The sequence below is a fragment of the Aspergillus melleus genome (assembly GCF_016097325.1).
Source record: "Aspergillus melleus strain CBS 546.65 chromosome Unknown contig4, whole genome shotgun sequence".
Taxonomy (NCBI): domain Eukaryota; kingdom Fungi; phylum Ascomycota; class Eurotiomycetes; order Eurotiales; family Aspergillaceae; genus Aspergillus; species Aspergillus melleus.
Genome location: NW_025763373.1, coordinates 1,712,656 through 1,732,533, shown reverse-complemented (window position 1 = coordinate 1,732,533; position 19,878 = coordinate 1,712,656). Strand labels below are relative to the sequence as shown.

Genomic DNA, 19,878 nt, shown 5'->3' with positions numbered 1-19,878 from the left:
TGTCTTACGGTGTAGAGGATTCCACGAGAAGTGGATAGTCTGGGGAATATATACCTACACCCACGATGGTCTGATGTGCTTCCATATTAGGGGATGACATAAACAGGCTGATGATTGGATTGCTCTCGGACCGAGGTTCAACTGGGCCATGGCTGGCAATTGCAGTTGCAGTTTGCAGTAAGAGTAATAGTAATACCTACACTTACGTACTTTATTAGGTTACAGGTTGCTGAGACTATTGTCCAGGAGAAATGGTCATAGATATATATGACCTTATTTGTGGTCCGGATGAATAGCCAGATCTGACTATTCTGTTCAATCTGGGGTAGAACCCATTATTGAGGCCACTACGGGAATCCGGGCAGCAATGAGCGCTTCAGGAATAATCAGCTGAAAGGGGAGCATGACGTGCCGCTGACTTTCGCCCGCCTTCCCATTTGCTGCCGACATGTGAAAAATGCCACCAGGGAAGAAGGACATGTGAAAGACTCTGAAAGTCTGGATGACTGAAAGACTGGACTGAGCGTCAAAGTTGTCCGTATGGGGCCTTTCCCCAGTCTGAACGACAAACCAGCGTCTGTTGAATGACCCTTTACTAAGAGTGACCTGAGAACTGAATAGAGACGAGTAAAAAATCCCGCGGTACTGGTAATATTTGGTATGCCGCAAGTTCTCTCGGTGGGAAAGCCGAGCGTCCCTTCGTAGAAACTAGAAAGACTGTCGTACGGTACTTTTACCCAGACGATGAGCCTCGGCCGATAGAAGTGCGGTCGCGTCGGCTTCTGAACATCTCCCCCGGATCCTGCTCTCGCTTTCTTGCGCCTTTAAGACCGCCCTTGCTCGTTCTTTTTCTCCCTCTTCCTCCTCCAGATTCCTCTCCTTCTCCTGGTCCCTATCCCCCTTCCATACGACCTCCTCTTTACTTCTTTCATACACCATGGCCACCCCTCCTAGAGTGATTGTTGTCGGCGGTGGATGTACGGACTCCCTCCCAAAGCTTTCCCCGCATTTTGCTGACCATTACCTCGTCTCTCAGTGTCCGGTCTCAGCGCCGCCCACACCGTCTACCTGAACGGCGGCAACGTCTTGGTTCTAGATAAGCAGGGTATGTCGATCTCCTTCCCCCAAATCATCTCCAGCAAACATCACTAACCCGGCTAGCCTTCTTCGGTGGCAACTCGACCAAGGCCACCTCGGGTATCAACGGTGCCCTGACTCGCACCCAGGTCGACCTGGGCATCGCCGACAGCGTCAAGACTTTCTACGAAGATACCCTCAAATCCGCCCGAGACAAGGCTCGTCCCGAGCTGATCAAGGTCCTCACCTACAAGTCCGCTGCCGCTGTCGAGTGGTTGCAGGATGTTTTCAACCTCGATTTGACTCTCGTTTCTCGTCTGGGGTGAGTTTGCCGCGAGTTGATCCTTCTGTCTTTGCGACCGGACGATATACTGACTCGACCAGTGGTCACTCCCAGCCCCGTACGCATCGTGGCCACGATGCCAAGTTCCCCGGAATGGCCATTACCTACGCCCTGATGCAGCGCTTAGAAGAGCTCAGCGAGCAGGACCCCACCCGCGTGCAGATCGTCAAGAAGGCCCGCGTGACGTCTATCAACAAGTCCGGTAACCATGTGACCGGTGTCACCTACGAGTACAACGGCGAGAGCACGAGCGCCGACGGTGTCGTCGTGCTTGCGACCGGTGGCTATGCCGCAGACTTCGGCGACGGATCGCTGCTGAAGCAGCACCGTCCCGACACCTTCGGCCTCTCCAGCACTAACGGAACCCACGCCACCGGTGACGGCCAGAAGATGCTGATGGAAATCGGTGCCAACGGCATCGACATGGACAAGGTCCAGGTGCACCCCACGGGTCTGGTTGACCCCAAGGACCCCGAGGCCAAGTTCAAGTTCCTTGCCGCCGAGGCGCTCCGTGGCGAGGGTGGTCTGCTGCTCAACTCGGACGGCCAGCGGTTCTCCGACGAGCTGGGCCACCGTGACTACGTGTCCGGCCAGATGTGGAAGGAGAAGGAGAAGGGCAAGTGGCCGATCCGTCTGGTGCTCAACAGCAAGGCCTCCAACGTCCTGGACTTCCACACGCGCCACTACTCCGGCCGTGGCCTGATGAAGAAGATCAGCGGCAAGGAGCTGGCCCAGGAGATCGGCTGCGGCGAGGCCGCTCTGCAGAAGACCTTCGACGAGTACAACCTCATCGCCGACGGCAAGAAGAAGGACCCCTGGAACAAGCGCTTCTTCCACAACATGCCCTTCAACGTCGACGACACCTTCCACGTCGCCCTCATGGAGCCCGTCCTCCACTTCACCATGGGCGGTATCGAGATCAACGAGCACGCCCAGGTCCTCAACTCCGAGCAGAAGCCCTTCGACGGCCTCTACGCCTGCGGTGAGCTGGCGGGCGGTGTCCACGGCGCCAACCGTCTCGGTGGTTCCTCGCTGCTCGGCTGCGTCGTCTACGGCCGTGTCGCCGGTGACAGCGCCAGCGAGCATCTCTTCCAGAAGCTGATCTCCGGCGGCGCCACGACCGCACAGAGCCGTCTCGGCCAGATCTCGCTACACATCGACCCGAACACCCCCGGCAAGATCTCCGTCGAGTGGGGTAGCGGCGCTGGTGGCTCCGGCTCCGGCTCCCAGGCCGCCCTGCCCACGCCCGCTGGCGCCACCCTCGACGCCAAAGCTGCGGCCACGCCCGCCGGCGCGTCGGAGACTTCCAAGCCCACGGACCCTAAGAAGTTTGAGGTCCCTGCCACCGAATACTCCATGGAGGAGATCGCTAAGCATAACAAAAAGGATGACCTCTGGATCGTCGTGAAGGGCGTTGTCCTCGACGTGACCAACTGGCTCGACGAGCATCCCGGTGGCGCGAACGCCCTGTTCAACTTTATGGGCCGGGATGCCACGGAAGGTATGTAGCCACCAATCCCCTCCTCGTAAACCCACCATCAACATCAACATCAACCATACTAATCTGATTTCGATAGAATTCGCCATGCTCCACGACGACGAAGTCATTCCCAAATACGCGGGTCATATCGTGATTGGTCGCGTCAAGGGCCAGACCCCCGAACTAGAACTCTAGATTGTTTGGAATAGAAAAACCACACAACGCTCACAAAAACAAATTACCCACCCTTCCTCCCTAACCTACCTTCCTAACCTACCTACCTACCAGACCTACTTGACGCAGCCATTTGATACATACCCCCTTATTTTTCATCTTTTGATCTGATTTACTTGCTTCTGGCTTAGTTGTTGTTGTTATGATGGGCGGGGTTGAAAAGGCCCTGCTTTTTTTATTTCTATTTTCGTGTTTTTTAGTTTGTAAGATATGAATTTCACTTTTTATGTTTCAAAATTATCTTTTCCTTTTCGAGAGATATACTTTAGATGTTTAGTTGGTTTCATTGGTAATCGGTCAGATTTAGCTAGATGTAATTGCTAGAGTGATTAAAGGTTCGGGTACTGTGATATTTCCCCAACCTCGGCAAAATATATCTTACATTTTCTCCCCGAATCCATACCTACATACCTACCACCTACCTGTAATAATATACAATAGAAATAACCTTGGAAAGTCCCGCATATTCTCAATAAATACACACAAGTAAACACCAAGGATATCAGCGTCCCATATGTTTCAGAATCATCTTCAACCGCCTCACTGCAGGCCCATCTTCCTCCTTCCCCTGCCCACTTCCCTCCCTCTCCTTCCTAGCTTCCATCTCCTCCCTCGCAGCCTCCAACGCAGGCCGCAAATAACCCCACACCTCATCATGGTACCGCTCGTCCACAGCAATCCAGTCCGCGGATCCCGGAAGACTAGTCAACACCGTATCCCGAAGGACCGTCGCATCTGTGTCGGTGACCGGAGCGGCGCTGTTCAGGATCGAGTCGATATCCGGGACGAGGCTGTAGGGCGTTAAGCGGTGCGCTGGTTGGGTCTGCGGTTGGGTGTCAGGCGGTAGCGACATCTGTCGTCGGAAGGAGTCGATCGTTTGGATTTCCTTTGCGGTGAGTTGGGGTAGGGAGAGGTCGGTTTCGATGGGTTCGAAAGTTTCGTGCGGTTGGGGTGGGAATTCGGGGTCGAAGGTGCTGGAGGATAGGAGGGATGTCACTGCGGCGCCGTCGGTGGGGAGTGGTGAGTATCTTGCTTGCGGGGTGGGATCATGGCGGAGGACGTTCTCGGTGGTGGTGGAGGAGAAGGGTATGGTCTCTCTGGCTTTTCCTTTTCCCGGTTGGCTTTCGCGTATATTTGAATATATTATCAATTCTGATGAAGGATCATCGCCGTAGCTGGACTGGAACTCCTCCGAGGAGAGCGAAGGTAGAGCGAAACCGCCAGCTTGCTGGTTTGTTGTTGGGGACGATCGAAACGTCTCCCCCGACGCAGTGTGCTCGGAAAGTCCACGAGCAGAGGACGACGACGTCGGAGCCCCTGAATCATCGAGTCGCTGTGCAGCAGACAACGCTGCCCTCGACGACGCCGAAGGACCGGCCTTGCTACCGCTCCCGCCGGCTAACAAGGTCGCCGCATCAGCCGAAGCCGAAGACGAGGCAGAGAAGGCAGACCTCGCGAGCCCCGAGGCTGAATTCTGGATTCGGCCGGCGAGCGACGAGCTGGACCCATGGTCGGCGGCGCTATCGGACGGATTGGTCGGGTTGTGGTCTGTGTTGTTGTCGTTGCGCTGGTTTTGATTGTTGTCGGAGGTGCCCCGCTTCTGGTTGTTTTTGTCGGTCATTGCGATGGCGGGGATTAGTTAGCTAGGCGGAGGTGGGGAGTGGGGGGAGGTTTATTGGCAATTTGGCATTGGTGGGTTGAGGGGGTAAAGAAGAAGAAGAAGATTGTAAAATTGAAGAAGTGGGTTACTTTCATGTCATGAGCAAGGAGAGAGAGGTTATAGAACCGGGGAAGCTTGTTCGGCCCAAGGGAGTTTAGTTGATCGCGGTCGGGAGGGGCAGGAACGACATGTGAAGAAAGAGAGCTAAGGAAGATACGTGAGCTCAGCTGGGTAAGTGGGTTAATTGCTAATTTAGAGCAGGTTAGCCCTAAATGCATTAATGATTCATAAGGGACAGCGTTGCGGTTGTGCCCGAGAACCGATCATGGATGTAGAGTATACATCCAGCATGTACCTCATCGCGTCATTGGGCAGCGGTGGTCGAGTTGTCATCTAGTTCTGTAGGATGTATAGTTATCTGGGGGGTCATCATTGGTCAAGTTGGGACTTCAGGTAGTGTGGAATGAAAAGAAGATAATCTGGAGGTCATCTGAAGCAAAGTCCCTGGATGTACAGGTCTCTCCCGTCGGAGAAGGGAGATGATGGATCGATAGTGGTTGATGTCAGCGCTCCGTTGGCGGTGGGTTTTCCCGTTGGGTTTACGGGCAGCCACTCCTCCCCTCTACCGCCTCACTCATTCTCTCTTTCTTCCTTTCTTCCCCCCTCCTCTTCTTCTCCCCCCAACACTTCCCACCTTAACGAACCTCTTCTTAATCCCCGTTCTCTCACTCTTTTCCTCTCTCAACAGACCCCCTCTACTCTCTGTTGTCATCTCTGGTCTGTGGCTGTCGTCACTTACCCTCTTGCCCTTTGTTTTGTTGAAGGGAAAAAATTAAAAATTAAAAAAAAAGAAGAAAGAAATCACGAAATTAATTAGAAACCAAAAATTTGAGGGGAAAAATAACACCAGGATAGACCGAGAGGAACTTCCATTAATTACTCTTATACCTTCTCACCCTAACCTCCTTCCCTCTTCACCTTTCTTCTTCCTCTCTTCCTCTCTATCCTCCCGCCAACCCCTCATCTTCCACCATCGTCAGCCCGGGCTGTCAATCTTTTGTTTTCGCTAGCCTGTCGCCGACTGGAACCGGTCTCTGCCTTACTGGGTCTTGTCTGACGTCGTCTGCTTCCCTCCTCCCCCCCTCCATTCCATCCATCTCTCCTCTGGTGGGATCTTCATCTTCCCCCCATCTCCACTCTCGAGGCCCGTCGACATTCCGAAAGCTTCTGTCTTTTTGCCGTCGCCTTCACCGCTCTACTTCCCTTTCCCATCGTCTTCGACCAACAAAAAATATTCATTCTTATCAACAAAGGGATCGTCCTTCGTATCGCTCGATCGCCATCCCGACCTCCCCGCCTCTCTCGTATCGCATACCGTCTCTGCGTCCCTTACAATTCGGTTGTCAATTGTCTGCCCCAGTCACAGGGTGGTCCGTGAAAGAAAATGGTAGACAAGGAACCGGGTTCGCCTACCTGGAAGTTCACGCAGTGAGTTTAGGCCCCTTCTCTGGGTTACGTGGTCTCGGTGGCACAGGGTTTTTGTCGTGGGTGTCGATGGATCGTCTTCTCTCGCTCCCAGCGCCCCCCCACGACGGTCCAGATCGTGTCGTTGCAAGCGAGATGCGGCGTTGGGGAGGACCTCCGATCGGGGAATTTTCCTTCTATCGTTTATCTGGCATAGCCATCTAGGGGACTCCACGGGTATCGGATCCTGGTACTAACGGGACGTGAAAATTAGGTGCTTCGGTGATAAGGGCGATGTGGAGGATATCACAGAAGGTGCGCGCACAATACCCCTCCATACAACGGAGTTCAATCCCACGGATGATACTTTGTGCTCACCTGACACCCCCCACCCCAACTCGGATGTTTCGTGTCTAACGTTCCTTGTCTTTGTGAACAGCGGATATCATCTCAACCGTCGAATTCGATCATACCGGAAATTATCTAGCCACGGGAGACAAGGGTGGGAGAGTAGTGCTGTTCGAGAGGAACGAAACGGTATTGATTTCCCAATGCAACCTCTTTCTTTCCCTCATATCGACCATTCTCTCTAACGCGCCGTGGTTAGAAAAAAACCTGCGAGTATAAGTTCCACACCGAATTTCAGTCGCACGAGCCGGAGTTCGATTATCTAAAATCCCTAGAGATCGAAGAGAAGATCAACAAAATTAAATGGTGTAGACGATCAAATGCATCCCATTTCCTCTTGTCGACTAATGATAAGACGATAAAGCTATGGAAGGTGTTCGACAAGTCGCTGAAGGTCGTTGCGGAAAACAATCTCTCGAGCGAGCTGACGCCCGCCGGCGTTGGTGGCGGAGGGGCACCCCGCGCGCCCCGTCAATCGTTCAAGGATCCTTCCCTGCTGAAGCTTCCTCGGATGACACACCATGATACCGTCGTGGCCGCCGTCCCCCGGAGGACGTACGCTAATGCACACGCCTATCACATCAACAGTATCTCCGTCAACAGCGACGGGGAAACATTCATCAGTAGCGACGATCTGCGCGTGAACCTGTGGAACCTTAATATTCAAGATCAGAGCTTCAACATCGTCGATATCAAGCCCGCGAACATGGAGGAGCTGACGGAAGTGATCACGGCCGCCGAATTCCATCCCACCAGCTGCAATTGGTTCATGTATGCCAGTTCCAAGGGTACCATCAAGCTTGCCGACATGCGACAACGGGCGTTGTGTGACGAGCACCACAAGCGTATGTTCCCTCCTAGCTTCCCTGTCCACTCTCTCTCTCTCTCTCTCTCTCTCTCTCTCTAATTGTGTGATTAGTCTTCGAGCAAGAAGAAGATGCCTCCTCCCGTTCCTTCTTTTCCGAAATCATCTCCTCCATCTCCGACGTGCGATTCTCGAATGACGGCCGATACATCGTGTCACGAGACTACCTGACCGTCAAGATCTGGGATGTCAACATGGAGCGACAACCAGTGAAGACCATCCCCATCCACGAACACCTGCGGCCCCGCTTGTGCGACACGTACGAGAACGACAGCATCTTCGATAAGTTCGAGGTGGTCTTCTCAGGCGATGCCGAGAATGTCATGACCGGCAGTTACAACAACAACTTTATGATCTACCCCACCGAACAGAGCAAGGAGACGGAGATTGTGCTACAGGCAGATAAGTCGGCTTTCAAGGCGAAGAAGGTGGGCGTGCCGACGCCGATGAACAAGAACGCCAACGGAAAGAAGAACGGCTCTCGCGCTGGTAGCCCTGCCGGTCCTGGTAGCCGCATGAAGAAGGAGACCGATGCGGATCAGATCGACTTCAACAAGAAGATCCTGCACATGAGCTGGCATCCTTACGAAGATAGCATTGCCATTGCGGCCACCAACAACGTGAGCAGCGTCCTCTTGCCCTTTGATTCTGCCGACATGTATACTGACCATTGCCACAGCTATTTGTCTTCTCTGCATTGTAAGTATGTTACAAGGATGGTTCATAATTATTGGCGGGTCGACGTTCAACCAATGGGCGAGCATGGAGCAAATTTTACAGAAACCATGAGGTCACTAGCAGCACCGCAGATTCACAATTCAAGTTGCAAATTCAATTTCAAACTTTTCTTCTTTCCCCCCTACAATGCTCTTCTCTCTGTTGGTGTTGGGTCTGCGATCTTTGTCCGATTTGTTATGTCTTTGGCCATCTCTCTCTTCCTTCCCCCCCGTCTTTGCCTTACCTTTCCACTCATCTATTTTGTCTATCCATTTACTGGTTCTTGTTTTTCTGCTGGAGGGGAGGAGGCGTTTATTGGGAAATCAAATAGAGAAAAAAGAGGCAGGGCCTCCAGAAGGCATCCATCTTCCTTTCCTTGCTCTCGATGCCGGTTTACAGGGCGCATCTCCCGCGACGAGAACATTTGGGATTGTCTGCGTCACTCATGTTGTCGATGCCGTTGGTCTGTCTGTCTTGGGTTTCCACTACCTAGAGCAGGGGTATATTGCAGGGTTCAATCAGGTTGATGCAGCTGTGTATTGGCGCTATTCGGGTAGATAATGAAATGACGAGTTCTGGTATGACGGACTGATCGTATGTGATATGTTCGTATGAGATCAACTACGTAATGATATTGGATATGTTTATATATTTGATACCTACTAGCAAACTGATTCGTGCTGTGCCAACTGTAGCCCTCTACACCTGACCGATGCTACCAGCCGGCAGCACCCGGTCATGACGTGCACTTCCCGGGCCTGCCGCCTTCCCGCCAGCCCAATCACCGCCCTCAGCGACAGACCGGCAGAACAGCGGAAAAAGAATTCAGCCGAGAGGCTACACTAGGGCTGCATTGGGGTTAGCGCAGGCAAAGGCGCTCTCCGCCTTCTGTCTGGAGCCCATCCGTGATCGGTCGCGCGCAAACCATCATCGTCAACCAAGTCTGCTTGCCTGCTGGCTTTGCTCTCCCTTTTCACCTCGCTCTCTACTTCTCTCCGCGCTCCTTGGACCCTTGATTCCCCAGGCCTTTGGCTTTGTCTTTGTCTTCTGTGGAGTCACTTTCTGCGGCTGGCATAGTCTCCCCAGGTCCCAGTGATGTCGCTGTGAAATGACTTGGAGATAGAGAACTCTACCGTGCGAAAAGGATTACCGGATTCAAAGCTTGGTCTTGGAGTCGTCCACCGCCCGCCACCCTTTTTCCACCCTCGACCTCTCCCTCTTGGAACCCTTCTAGATCCTCCTTTTTTGTTTTATAGCGTCCCTGTTTTGATTTCATGCACAAACCATGAACTCCTCTGGAAACGATAACTGGCATCCTGGTGGCCCCCCAGCGCACCCGGGGATGGACCAGATGAATCAACAGCCTCGCCCGTTGGGCTCCTATGGGTAAGTGATTGCGACCCTGTCCCAGTTTTGCATTACAACATCATGTCTAAGTCCATTCGGAAAACTGACTCGATTGTCCTGCGCCCGCTCTATAGACAAAACCCACCGCCTCAGCAAGGTCCGTCCGGGCAACCGGCGGGGCCCGTTCTTCCACCCCCAGCTGGTTAGCAGAAACCTTACCCGTGACTTCTATACGTTGTGGATACTGTTCGATTGAGGATACTGTCTTGTTCTTGCTTCAGGTGACTGACCTGCTCCCGCTGTTCCTAGGCCCCTATCACCCTGCGAGCCAACCGGCCGGTCACTCCCTGCCGGGGCTGGCGGAATTGAGCCAGGGCCACGCTGGTCCCCATCAGCCTACCGCATATGGCCAGCATCCCTCCGTCGCCTCCCATAGCGCCGGTCACTCGCTGCCGGGCATCGGGCAGGCAATGCAGCACCCGTCTCCTCAGACCATCAACCGAGACCGGGAGCGCGACTCCAGAGAGCGCGATGTGCTGGAGAGACACCGTGAGGAAATGGCGCAGAGAGAGCGCGAGCAGCGCGAGCGGGAACAGATCGAAAGACAGCAGCTGGAGCGACAGCGCGAACAGCAGCATCACCCCGTGCAGAGCCACACCGGGTCGATTCCCTTGCACCAGCCCGTCGCTTCGAAGGTGCCCAACTCGATTCACGGTCCCAATGGACTCTTGTCTAACCTGGGCTCCAACCCGCAGAATGGCCCTCAAGGTCCGATGCAAACGTCAGGAGCTCCTGGCTCGATTTATGGGCCCCAGATGCAGCATGGCGAAGGCACTCCCAGGTCGTTTATGCAGCATCCTGCTGGCCCGCCGGGACAGCCTATGCTGGCCTTTAACACCTCCGGTCCTCAGATCCCGGGTAATGTGGCTGCGCTTGCGCAAGGGCAACAGCCGATCTTGAACGTAAGTTCGCCCGGGTCACCGTCACGCGGTGGAGGTTTCTGTCGCTGTTCATTTGCTTCCTTATTTTATGAAGAGATGGAACGTTTGGTTCAAGGAATCATGCTAATCCGATGTGCAGGATGCGCTTAGTTACCTGGACCAAGTCAAGGTTCGCTTTGTTGATCAGCCGGACGTGTACAACCGGTTTTTGGATATAATGAAAGACTTCAAGAGTCAAACGTAAGTATTGGCTACTGAAAATATGAGAAGAGGATTGTCTGACCAGCAGCAGCATCGACACTCCTGGTGTGATTCAGCGCGTTTCTTCGTTATTCAACGGACACCCAGCCCTCATCCAAGGGTTCAATACATTCCTGCCGCCCGGGTATCGAATTGAATGCGGCACCGAAGATAATCCAGATGCCATTCGGGTGACCACCCCCTCCGGGACAAATACTTTGAGTATGCCCCGCACTCGTCATTCAATGGAGGCGTCTGGAGAGTTGGGACCACCTAGTGCCATGGGTCCTCACGGTCGCCCCGACTTCTTTGACCAATCTCGTCCTGGCTGGCAGCAGCAACCTCAGCATCAACCGCCTCAGCAACCCCAGCAACAGCAGGGCAACCTGGCAGGTTCGTATTCACCGGGATCGCGCATGATGGGACCTGGCATGTTCGGACAGCAGAGCGGACAAAGTCAGCCCCAGGAACATCATTTTGAGTACCCCACACAGCAGGAGCAGCAGGCTGCAGCTGGTGCGGCGGCCATGGCTCACCAGCAAGACCAGCGTGGAGTATCGCAGCTTCAAGGCGCGGCCTCGGCGGCGTCTGCAGGTCTTGGACGTCCCGGATTACTTCAGGTATCTCCCGCTTCGGCTCAGAATTCTAGCCTGAACCAGCCTATGAATAGTTTGGCGGGCGTCGGTTCCGGCATGCTCCAGGGTTCTCAGGCCGATTTGAACAAACGCGGTCCGGTCGAGTTCAACCACGCGATTAGTTACGTGAACAAGATCAAGGTTAGTCGGACCGTTCCGTGATTGGCACTCAAAGCAGAATCCCAATTAATCCGTCGTGATAATATAGAATCGCTTTTCGAGTGCCCCAGAGATTTACAAGCAGTTTTTGGAAATACTTCAGACTTACCAGCGCGAGTCGAAGCCGATCCAGGACGTATACGCTCAGGTGACCCAGCTATTCAACACTGCCCCCGATCTCCTGGAAGATTTCAAGCAGTTTCTTCCCGAGTCCGCCGCTCACGCCAAACAACAGGCCGCGGCGCGTCAAGCCGAGGAGGCTGCGGCGGCAGCAGCTGCGGCGCCTATGAGCAACCTGCGTGGAGAAGGCAACTTTTCTGGTGGTGCAACCCTGCCTTCTCAGACGCCTAATCGAGACGTCAAGATGCCTCCTCTGGGTCAGTTCAATGTGAAAGATTCTGGCAAAGAAGGCAAGAAACGTCGCGGAGGCCCTGGCGCTCCCACGGGCTTGGGACCATCAGCCTCAGGTCCCTCCTCAGCGACCGACGCTGCACGTCTGCCTGATGCTCAAGGAGGTCGAGCTCCGGCCATCCAGCCTGGCAATGCCAACAAGGTGAGTTTGGTCGCGCGATGAATGTGCTCTGGAACGATTCCCTTTGTTTCCCGTATTTTGCCCGCAAAGACCCCTACCTTTCGGAAAGTCCCGCCGCCGCATTCACTTTAGTTCTTCACCTTGCTGTGAACTTAGCATATATACTGACCTGTTTTGTAGCGAGCCAAGGTCCATCATCCTAAGACAGCCCAGGCAGAAGCCCCCGCTGTCTCGCCAACCCTTGTTCCCGCCCTTCCGGAACCGATACAGCCTACTTTCTCGTTGACTCCCAGCCAAGAGGAGTTCGCTTTCTTCGATCGCGTCAAGAAATACATTGGCAACAAACAGACCTTCAACGAGTTTCTTAAGCTCTGCAATCTTTACTCTACCGACCTTATTGACCGCCACGTCCTGGTGAAGAGAGCTGCTGGTTACATTGGTTCCAACCCCGAGCTTATGGCATGGTTCAAACGATTTATGCACGTTGACGAACCTGAGGATAAGATTATCGAGCCCAAGCCTAGGGTTGAGCCGGGTATTGTCAATCTGTCCCACTGCCGGTCCCTTGGACCTAGCTATCGTCTTCTGCCAAAACGCGAAAGACAGAAGCCGTGCAGTGGCCGGGATCAGCTCTGCTACAGCGTATTGAACGACGAGTGGGCTTCTCACCCTACGTGGGCCTCTGAAGACTCCGGTTTCGTGGCACATCGCAAGAACCAATACGAAGATGCCTTGCACCGTATCGAGGAGGACCGCCACGACTATGATCACCACATCGAGGCGTGCACTCGCACTATCCAGCTGATCGAGCCCATTGTGCAACAATTCCTTGTGATGTCCGAGGCGGAGCGGGCGGCTTTCAAACTTCCCCCTGGTCTGGGTGGGCAGAGTGAGGCCATCTATCAGCGCGTCATCAAGAAGATCTATGATCGGCAGCGTGGCGAAAAGATCATCCAAGAGATGTTCGAACGGCCATGCCATGTGCTTCCCATTCTGCTGTTCCGCTTGAAGCAGAAATCAGAGGAATGGAAGGCGAGTCAGCGTGAGTGGGACAAGATCTGGCGCGAGCAGATGCAGAGGGCCTACTGGCGCAGCTTGGATCACCAGGCCATTGCCAGCAAGGGCATCGACAAGAAGCTTTTCGTGGCGAAACACCTGCAGAACGAGATCCAGAGCAAGTTTGAGGAGGGAAAGAACCTCCGCAAGACCGGGTTCCAGATTCCCAAGCATCAGTATGAGTTTACCTTTGACGACCCGGCCGTTCTGATCGATGCCACCCACTTGCTCCTGACCTTCATCGACCGCAACTCCGCTGGATTCGGAGCCGACCCGCAGAAGGTTACCAACTTCATCAAGGACTTCATTCCCCTCTTCTTCGGCATGGACCGGGAGTCGTTCCACTTGTACATGAACGAGGTCACCAGCGGTAATTCTCCGATTGACGAGGGCGATGACGAGAGCGTGGCCGCGGGAGAAAGCTCGACCCCGCGTGTTCGCAAGCCTGTCAATGGCAAGAAGATTGACCTGCTTCGTGACGTTCTGGAGCGTCGCAGCGAGAAAGCCAACCGCAGCGAGAAGGAGAGCGGCAGCGCTCCGGCCAGCCGCGACGGTACCCCGGACGCCGTTCTCATTCCGTCGACGCCCATTCCCGACCCCACCGAAACGTTCGACGTGGCGGAGCTGAAGTGGATGGAGCACCCTGGACAGGGCAACTTCAACATGAAGCGGGAATACACCTTGAACGAAACCTACGAGAAGAAGGTCCATCACCTGTACTCCAACCTGAACATCTTCTGTTTCTTCCGCACCTTTGAGATTCTCTACGCGCGCCTGCTTCGCATTAAGCTGCACGAGAAGGACGCCCACGAGGATGTCCGCCGTGCTCTGATGGCCAAGCCCGCGCAGGAGCTTAACCTGATCGACAAGATCCCCACCGACTTCTTCTACGACTGCGAGCCCACGGCCAACCTGTATTCCCAGGTGGTTCGCATGTGCGAAGAGGTGATCAAGGGCGACCTGGAGCCGGTGCATCTGGAGGAGACTCTCCGCCGATATTACCTGCGCAGCGGCTACCAGCTGTACAACCTGGAGAAGATGTTCACAGGGATCGCCAAGTTTGCCGGGGCCATCTTCAGCGGCGACGCCAAGGATCGCAGCTCGGACATCATCAACCTCTTTTTCAAGGAGCGCGAGAAGGAGCAGACCACGCATAACCAGGAGATCCAGTACCGCAAGCAGGTGGAGCGCCTGATCAAGGATGGAGACATTTTCCGCATCACTTTTGTATGTCGTTAAGATACACTCCCACTTTGTTCCTTCGGAAGCTAATACCATAGTACAGAGCCCTACCAGCAAGAAGGCCTACATTCAGCTTCTGACTCCGGAAGACTCGACGTTGGAAAATGCCGAGTTGAGCCAGGAGGCTCGCTGGTCGTACTACGTCTCGGCTTACACCATGAGGGATCCCACTGAGGGAGTGCCGTTCTCGCAGATGCGCATGCCGTTCCTCAAGCGCAACCTGCCCGGCAAGCTGGAGCAAGAGGAGGAGTACAACCGGTTCTACCGGCCGTTGGTGCACCTGGACGGACTGATCATTCGCATCTGTGCCAACAGCTACCACATCCTCTACGAGCCCGGTAGCTACGACTGGTGGTGGCGGCCCATCACGGCGTCGGACGAGTCGGGCGACGAGGCTGCCAAGGAGGCGGCGGCGGTCAAGGAGCGACGACGAGATCGGTTCACCGAGAAGTTCGTCAACAACCCCAGCTGGGCGCACGGGCTAAGCAAGGATCAAGTGGACGAGTCCAACCAGCGGTTCCGTTCCTGGATCAAGGGGACGGAGACGGAGGGTGGTACCACCGCACCGGATGCGCCGACATCCGAGAAGCAGGAGGGTGCAGATAACAAGGAAGATACGGAGATGGCAGACGCCGAGCCCGCCGCTTCGGAGATCAAGGAGCAGGTGTAAAGCATCGGTTCGACGGGTCGAGTTTGTGGAGAATCAGCGGGGAGAATATTATGAACCTTGAACAGTATTTTAGGAGTTTGATGGGATTTACACTTTGTTTTTTGTGTTTCCTTCTACCAATGCACATGGGCGTCAGCTATCTTGCATTGTCATTTTATATTTTTTGTCTATGTCTATGTCTATGTTTTTTTTTCTTGGGGGTTATTTTCTTCCGTGACTTCTGTTCGCAGTTTAGTGACTGCACGATCAGCAAGCACGATCATGGTTGCCACGAATGGGTTTGCTGGTTGATCGGATGATCCCCCTGGTCCGTCCAGCCTGGACCGAGAGGACATTCGAAGGGAAATGGTGTCGGGATGGGATTGACCTGGGATGCGTTTCTGTGTGTACTTGTACTCTAGGCAGGGTTGACACGATAGTTCTTACTTATTTACATTATTTACTTACTCGGTACAGTATGCATTAGTTATTGGATTGTTGGGTAAAAGGCACAAAGCCCTAAACTCAGTAGACGAAGAGAAAGCTCCGTGTGGCCGAAGCGGCATAACCGATACAGCCCGAGACTGCGCCGACCAAAGGGCCAGACCCGGCCTTGGCTCGGAGTGCGGATCGGCCTGCGGTTGTTGAGTACATCTACAGTTATCTACAGTTACCGTTGTGTAACCGTCCCGGGGAGGAATCCTATTTAAAGTGTCGGATGGCCTGATATATATGCAGCAGCAATTTCGAGTCCAACAACTCCAAAGACAACGACCAAGTGTTGATCTCAAGGTGACGTCGAGACTGAAGGCAAACAAGACTGGCCGAGTTAACGCCGAGGTGACGTCACGGAGGGTCCTCCTGGTGGTGCTTCTGTTCGCTTTGGGTTTTTTCACTTCTGGGCAGTTTCACTTTCTCGCTTTCATTGCGGTGGAGAGATGTGAATGGGAATTAGGATTGTTCTCGACTAGCTCATGGTGGACAATTCAATTGCTCTGTCTGTCTGTAGAAGTAGTCAGACTGTAAGTACTAGTAGATAGCTATGGGAAGATCTTCAAACCGGTAGCTCAACAGCTCAACCAATACCGTCTGATTGATTGGAATCTTACCTGTAACCAGACCCATTCTCCCTTTTCCTTTCTTCCATTCTCCCGGATCGCTCTCTCCACTGGAAAAGCCGGGGACTGACTTCTCCGTGGCGGGGGGTCCTTATTTCTATCGCGGAGCTCCCCATCTGCACCTTTCCTTTTTCCTTTTTCTTTTGTCAGACACTCTCCCCTCTTTTTCTTTCTCTTCCTCTTCCTCTCTCTATCTCTCCATCTCTCCCCATCTCTCCCTCTATTCATTCAGTCCTACCTCCTTCCTCCCTCATTGGTTTCTCTTCGCCCTGTCTCCTCACAATGTCGGCCTCTGCTCTCCTAAGGAGCCGTGTCAGACGACCCTCCTACCTCAGCAAATTGGCCAAGGCTGAGGACCTCGTGGAACATTTCCCTCATGGCTCGTACATCGGCTGGTCCGGATTTACGGGTGTGGGTTATCCCAAGTATGTTTCCACCTTTCTGTGTCTGAAATCTCCAGCTCAATGCTAACTTGACCAGGAAAGTTCCCACCGCGCTGGCCGACCACGTTGAGAAGAACAAGCTGGAAGGAAAACTGAAATATACCCTGTTCGTCGGCGCTTCGTCAGGCGCGGAGACTGAAAACCGATGGGCCCGATTGAACATGATCGAGCGCCGGAGTCCGCATCAGGTCGGCAAGGAGATCGCCAAGGGCATTAACAATGGCCAGATCAAGTTCTTCGATAAGCATCTGAGCATGTTCCCGTCGGATCTGGTCTACGGATACTACACGTTAAATAAGCCGCGCAACAAGCTGGACGTCGCGGTCATCGAGGCCTCCGCCATCACCGAGGACGGTGGCATCATTCCCGGTGCGTCGGTGGGCGCGTCGCCCGAACTGGTGCAGATGGCCGACAAGGTCATCATCGAAGTCAACACGGCCAGTCCCTCGTTCGAGGGTCTACACGACATTGCGCTGTCGGACCTGCCGCCTAACCGCAAGCCCTACCTCATCATGGCGCCCGAGGACCGCATCGGAACGCCGCACATCCCCGTCGACCCCGAGAAGGTCGTGGCCATCGTCGAGTCGGACTACCCGGACCAGACGCAGCCCAACGCGCCGGAGGACGCCGGCTCGCAGGCCATCGCCACGAACCTGATCGAGTTCCTCAAGCACGAGGTCAACCACGGCCGACTGCCCAAGAACCTGCTCCCGATCCAGTCGGGCATCGGCAACATCGCCAACGCGGTCATCGGCGGCCTCAGCAAGGGCGGCGCCGACTTCACCAACCTGAAGGTCTGGACCGAGGTGCTGCAGGACTCCTTCCTCGACCTGTTCGACAGCGGCAACCTCGACTTCGCCACGGCCACCTCCATCCGCTTCTCCCCCGACGGCTTCAAGCGCTTCTACGACAACTGGGAGCGCTACGCCGGCAAGCTCCTCCTGCGCTCCCAGCAGGTCTCCAACTCCCCCGAGATCATCCGCCGCCTGGGCTGCATCGGCATGAACACCCCCGTCGAAGTCGACATTTACGCCCACGCCAACTCCACCTGCGTCATGGGCTCGCGCATGCTGAACGGTCTCGGCGGATCGGCCGATTTCTTGCGTAGCTCCAAGTACAGTATCATGCACACGCCGTCCACGCGACCCAGCAAGACCGATCCCACCGGTGTCAGCTGCATCGTGCCGTTCTGTACGCACATTGACCAGACGGAGCACGATCTCGACGTGGTTGTTACGGAACAGGTACCTGAACCCCCCACTCCCCCTCCCTTTTTTCTGTCTCCATATCACCGTGACACTAACATGTATGAAAAACAGGGACTCGCCGACGTCCGCGGCCTCTCCCCCCGTGAGCGCGCTCGCGTCATCATCAACAAGTGCTCGCACCCCGACTACAAGCCCATCCTGACGGATTACCTGGACCGAGCTGAATTCGAGTGTCTGCGTAAGGGCATGGGTCATGAGCCGCATCTGCTGTTCCAGGCGTTCAAGATGCACCAGAGCTTGCAGGAGAAGGGAACCATGAAGATTGATAGTTGGGAGTAGAGTAGATCATTTAGATGAATGGAACTAGATGATTGACTGTTGGTATTTCAATGGGTTGATGGATCGATGAATATGGAGTCTTATATCATGTTACAAGTTATTACTTGATACTATTTGTAGGTTAAATGAAGGGATCTGAATCTGCTGATTGATATCATGTAGATATGTGTGTATTTGATGTCCTGCTATTGCTGTCCCCCTACTCATCTAACTCTATATCCACCCACCGGAGTACAGAAGAGGTAAGTATCATAGTATAGCATACCATGCCACACCCACCACCAACGATTATACCCAGGTCAGAGAAACTAAAGATAATCCTCCAGAGCCATGGTCGTTTACTCTGAATGTCAAGATCAACAAAAATGAAGTGATAGATGACGGGTAGGGCAGATCCACATTCTATTCCACCCTCCCACTCCACCGGATCATCCAAGTATCTTCAGACGTAGAATGTTTCATGTTTCACGTTCCACATTTGACATTCCCCGGACAAGAAATGCGGGGGTGTGTTGTATCGGATATCGGATGGTAGATTTGAAGTGGAGAAGAGATTGTCACTGCATGTATGTATGTATGTATGTAGATAGGGTTTTATAGAATGATAGTGTCAGTATAGTTGTGATTGCGATAGGAAGGTAGTATCTAGAATAGAACTTACTGTTGTCATATTGTTTTTGGACTGATACATATTATACATAGAAGCAAATGCCATCGAGAATGATATACTAAATGTGAAAAAGTCACAGTAAATGTAAATGTAAATGTAAATGTAAATGAAGATAAAATATATACCCAGAATAGAATGTGAAAAAACATATATCCAGCATGCTAAAATCAAACAAAGCAAACCAAAGCAAAAGCTTCAACCTGATTATCGTATCCCGTTAGGTATTCACCCTCCTCCTCCTCTTCTTCTTAGTTCTTCCCATCTTGTTTCATCCTCACTTCCTCCATCTTTCTCTCTAAGGAATCCAATCCAACCCACCAGCTCAATCAATCAATCAACCAATCGATAGATAGATAGATGGATTACTCCGGCCGTCTATATCCACCCCCGAATATCCTATCCCCAGTCAGTTCTTTCAACCAGCACATCACGCCGCAAGGCAACACAAACAGAGTGGGTAAAAGAGAAAAAAACTCACCGACCAAACAAAAACCCAAACAACCCCGACGACTCGTCGTTGCCGCGTTTCGCCCACCCCGAGTCCACGTTATATTGTTTTACGTCTTGGAGGCCGGCGAAGAGACCGCGGCCTGCTGTTGGGTGCTGTTTTTTGTTGGATTTTGGGTTTAGTTGTGGGTTTGCTTTGTGTATGGCTTGCTTGCTTGTGAAGGGGAGAGAGAAGTAGTGGAGAGGTAGAGAGGGGGACATACACGATGAGGAGTGGCGTTCTTCACCCATAGGTCAGCGCCGTAGTCGTTTTGGAGACGGGCTTGGGTGGTGGTGTGGATGTCTTCTTTGGGCATTTTGATGGTTTGGTTGAGTGGTATGTAGGTAGGTGAAGTGTGTGTAGTATGTAGTATGTAGTATGTGTGGTTATAAAATGACAAGGAATCGAAGAAGTGTATAATATAGCGAAAGGGAAAGTATGTAGACCCAATCGACAGTCTGCTGTATGTGTATGATAAACTAATATCTCTATAGCCACTCACCAGAACACACTTTATATACACCTCCTCACCTCCACCTTCATCTATACCTCGAAGGCACAAGG

General features: G+C 53.4%; 6 protein-coding genes across 6 annotated transcripts; 4 read left to right on the top strand and 2 right to left on the bottom strand.

Moving 5' to 3' along the window:
* Window positions 1-767: 767 nt before the first annotated feature.
* On the top strand, window positions 768-5,333 carry osm1 (putative fumarate reductase Osm1). Its single transcript, XM_046089243.1, has 5 exons — window positions 768-977; window positions 1,037-1,105; window positions 1,162-1,399; window positions 1,462-2,921; window positions 2,998-5,333. Exons 1-5 carry the CDS (start codon window positions 938-940, stop codon window positions 3,093-3,095), a joined length of 1,905 nt encoding a protein of 634 aa, XP_045945213.1. The 5' UTR covers window positions 768-937; the 3' UTR covers window positions 3,096-5,333.
* On the bottom strand, window positions 3,637-4,755 carry LDX57_007525 (uncharacterized protein; the record flags this gene model as incomplete). Its single annotated transcript, XM_046089242.1, has 1 exon — window positions 3,637-4,755. One exon carries the CDS (start codon window positions 4,753-4,755, stop codon window positions 3,637-3,639), a length of 1,119 nt encoding a protein of 372 aa, XP_045945212.1.
* Window positions 5,334-6,238: 905 nt separating the features above from the next.
* On the top strand, window positions 6,239-8,234 carry CDC55 (protein phosphatase 2A regulatory subunit CDC55; the record flags this gene model as incomplete). Its single annotated transcript, XM_046089241.1, has 6 exons — window positions 6,239-6,282; window positions 6,533-6,573; window positions 6,698-6,795; window positions 6,866-7,511; window positions 7,586-8,151; window positions 8,211-8,234. 6 exons carry the CDS (start codon window positions 6,239-6,241, stop codon window positions 8,232-8,234), a joined length of 1,419 nt encoding a protein of 472 aa, XP_045945211.1.
* Window positions 8,235-9,533: 1,299 nt separating this feature from the next.
* Window positions 9,534-15,070, top strand: SIN3 (transcriptional regulator SIN3; the record flags this gene model as incomplete). The annotated part of the gene is made up of 8 exons (XM_046089240.1): window positions 9,534-9,634; window positions 9,730-9,797; window positions 9,905-10,557; window positions 10,676-10,776; window positions 10,829-11,552; window positions 11,620-12,123; window positions 12,283-14,385; window positions 14,444-15,070. 8 exons carry the CDS (start codon window positions 9,534-9,536, stop codon window positions 15,068-15,070), a joined length of 4,881 nt encoding a protein of 1,626 aa, XP_045945210.1.
* A 1,379-nt stretch (window positions 15,071-16,449) lies between these two features.
* Window positions 16,450-18,157, top strand: coaT (acetyl-CoA hydrolase ACH1; the record flags this gene model as incomplete). Its single annotated transcript, XM_046089239.1, has 3 exons — window positions 16,450-16,592; window positions 16,648-17,854; window positions 17,930-18,157. 3 exons carry the CDS (start codon window positions 16,450-16,452, stop codon window positions 18,155-18,157), a joined length of 1,578 nt encoding a protein of 525 aa, XP_045945209.1.
* Window positions 18,158-19,189: 1,032 nt separating this feature from the next.
* On the bottom strand, window positions 19,190-19,630 carry LDX57_007521 (uncharacterized protein; the record flags this gene model as incomplete). The annotated part of the gene is made up of 3 exons (XM_046089238.1): window positions 19,190-19,223; window positions 19,306-19,430; window positions 19,538-19,630. The coding sequence occupies 3 exons, from the start codon at window positions 19,628-19,630 to the stop codon at window positions 19,190-19,192; spliced, it is 252 nt and encodes an 83-aa protein (XP_045945208.1).
* Window positions 19,631-19,878: the final 248 nt, after the last annotated feature.

Excerpts from the sequence above, each read along its gene's own strand:
- osm1 (XM_046089243.1), top strand. The coding sequence starts at position 938 with ATGGCCACCCCTCCTAGAGTGATTGTTGTCGGCGGTGGAT. Across the intron at positions 1,106-1,161 it reads CTTGGTTCTAGATAAGCAGG|CCTTCTTCGGTGGCAACTCG; the intron begins GTATGTCGATCT and ends TAACCCGGCTAG. Across the intron at positions 2,922-2,997 it reads GGGCCGGGATGCCACGGAAG|AATTCGCCATGCTCCACGAC; the intron begins GTATGTAGCCAC and ends TGATTTCGATAG.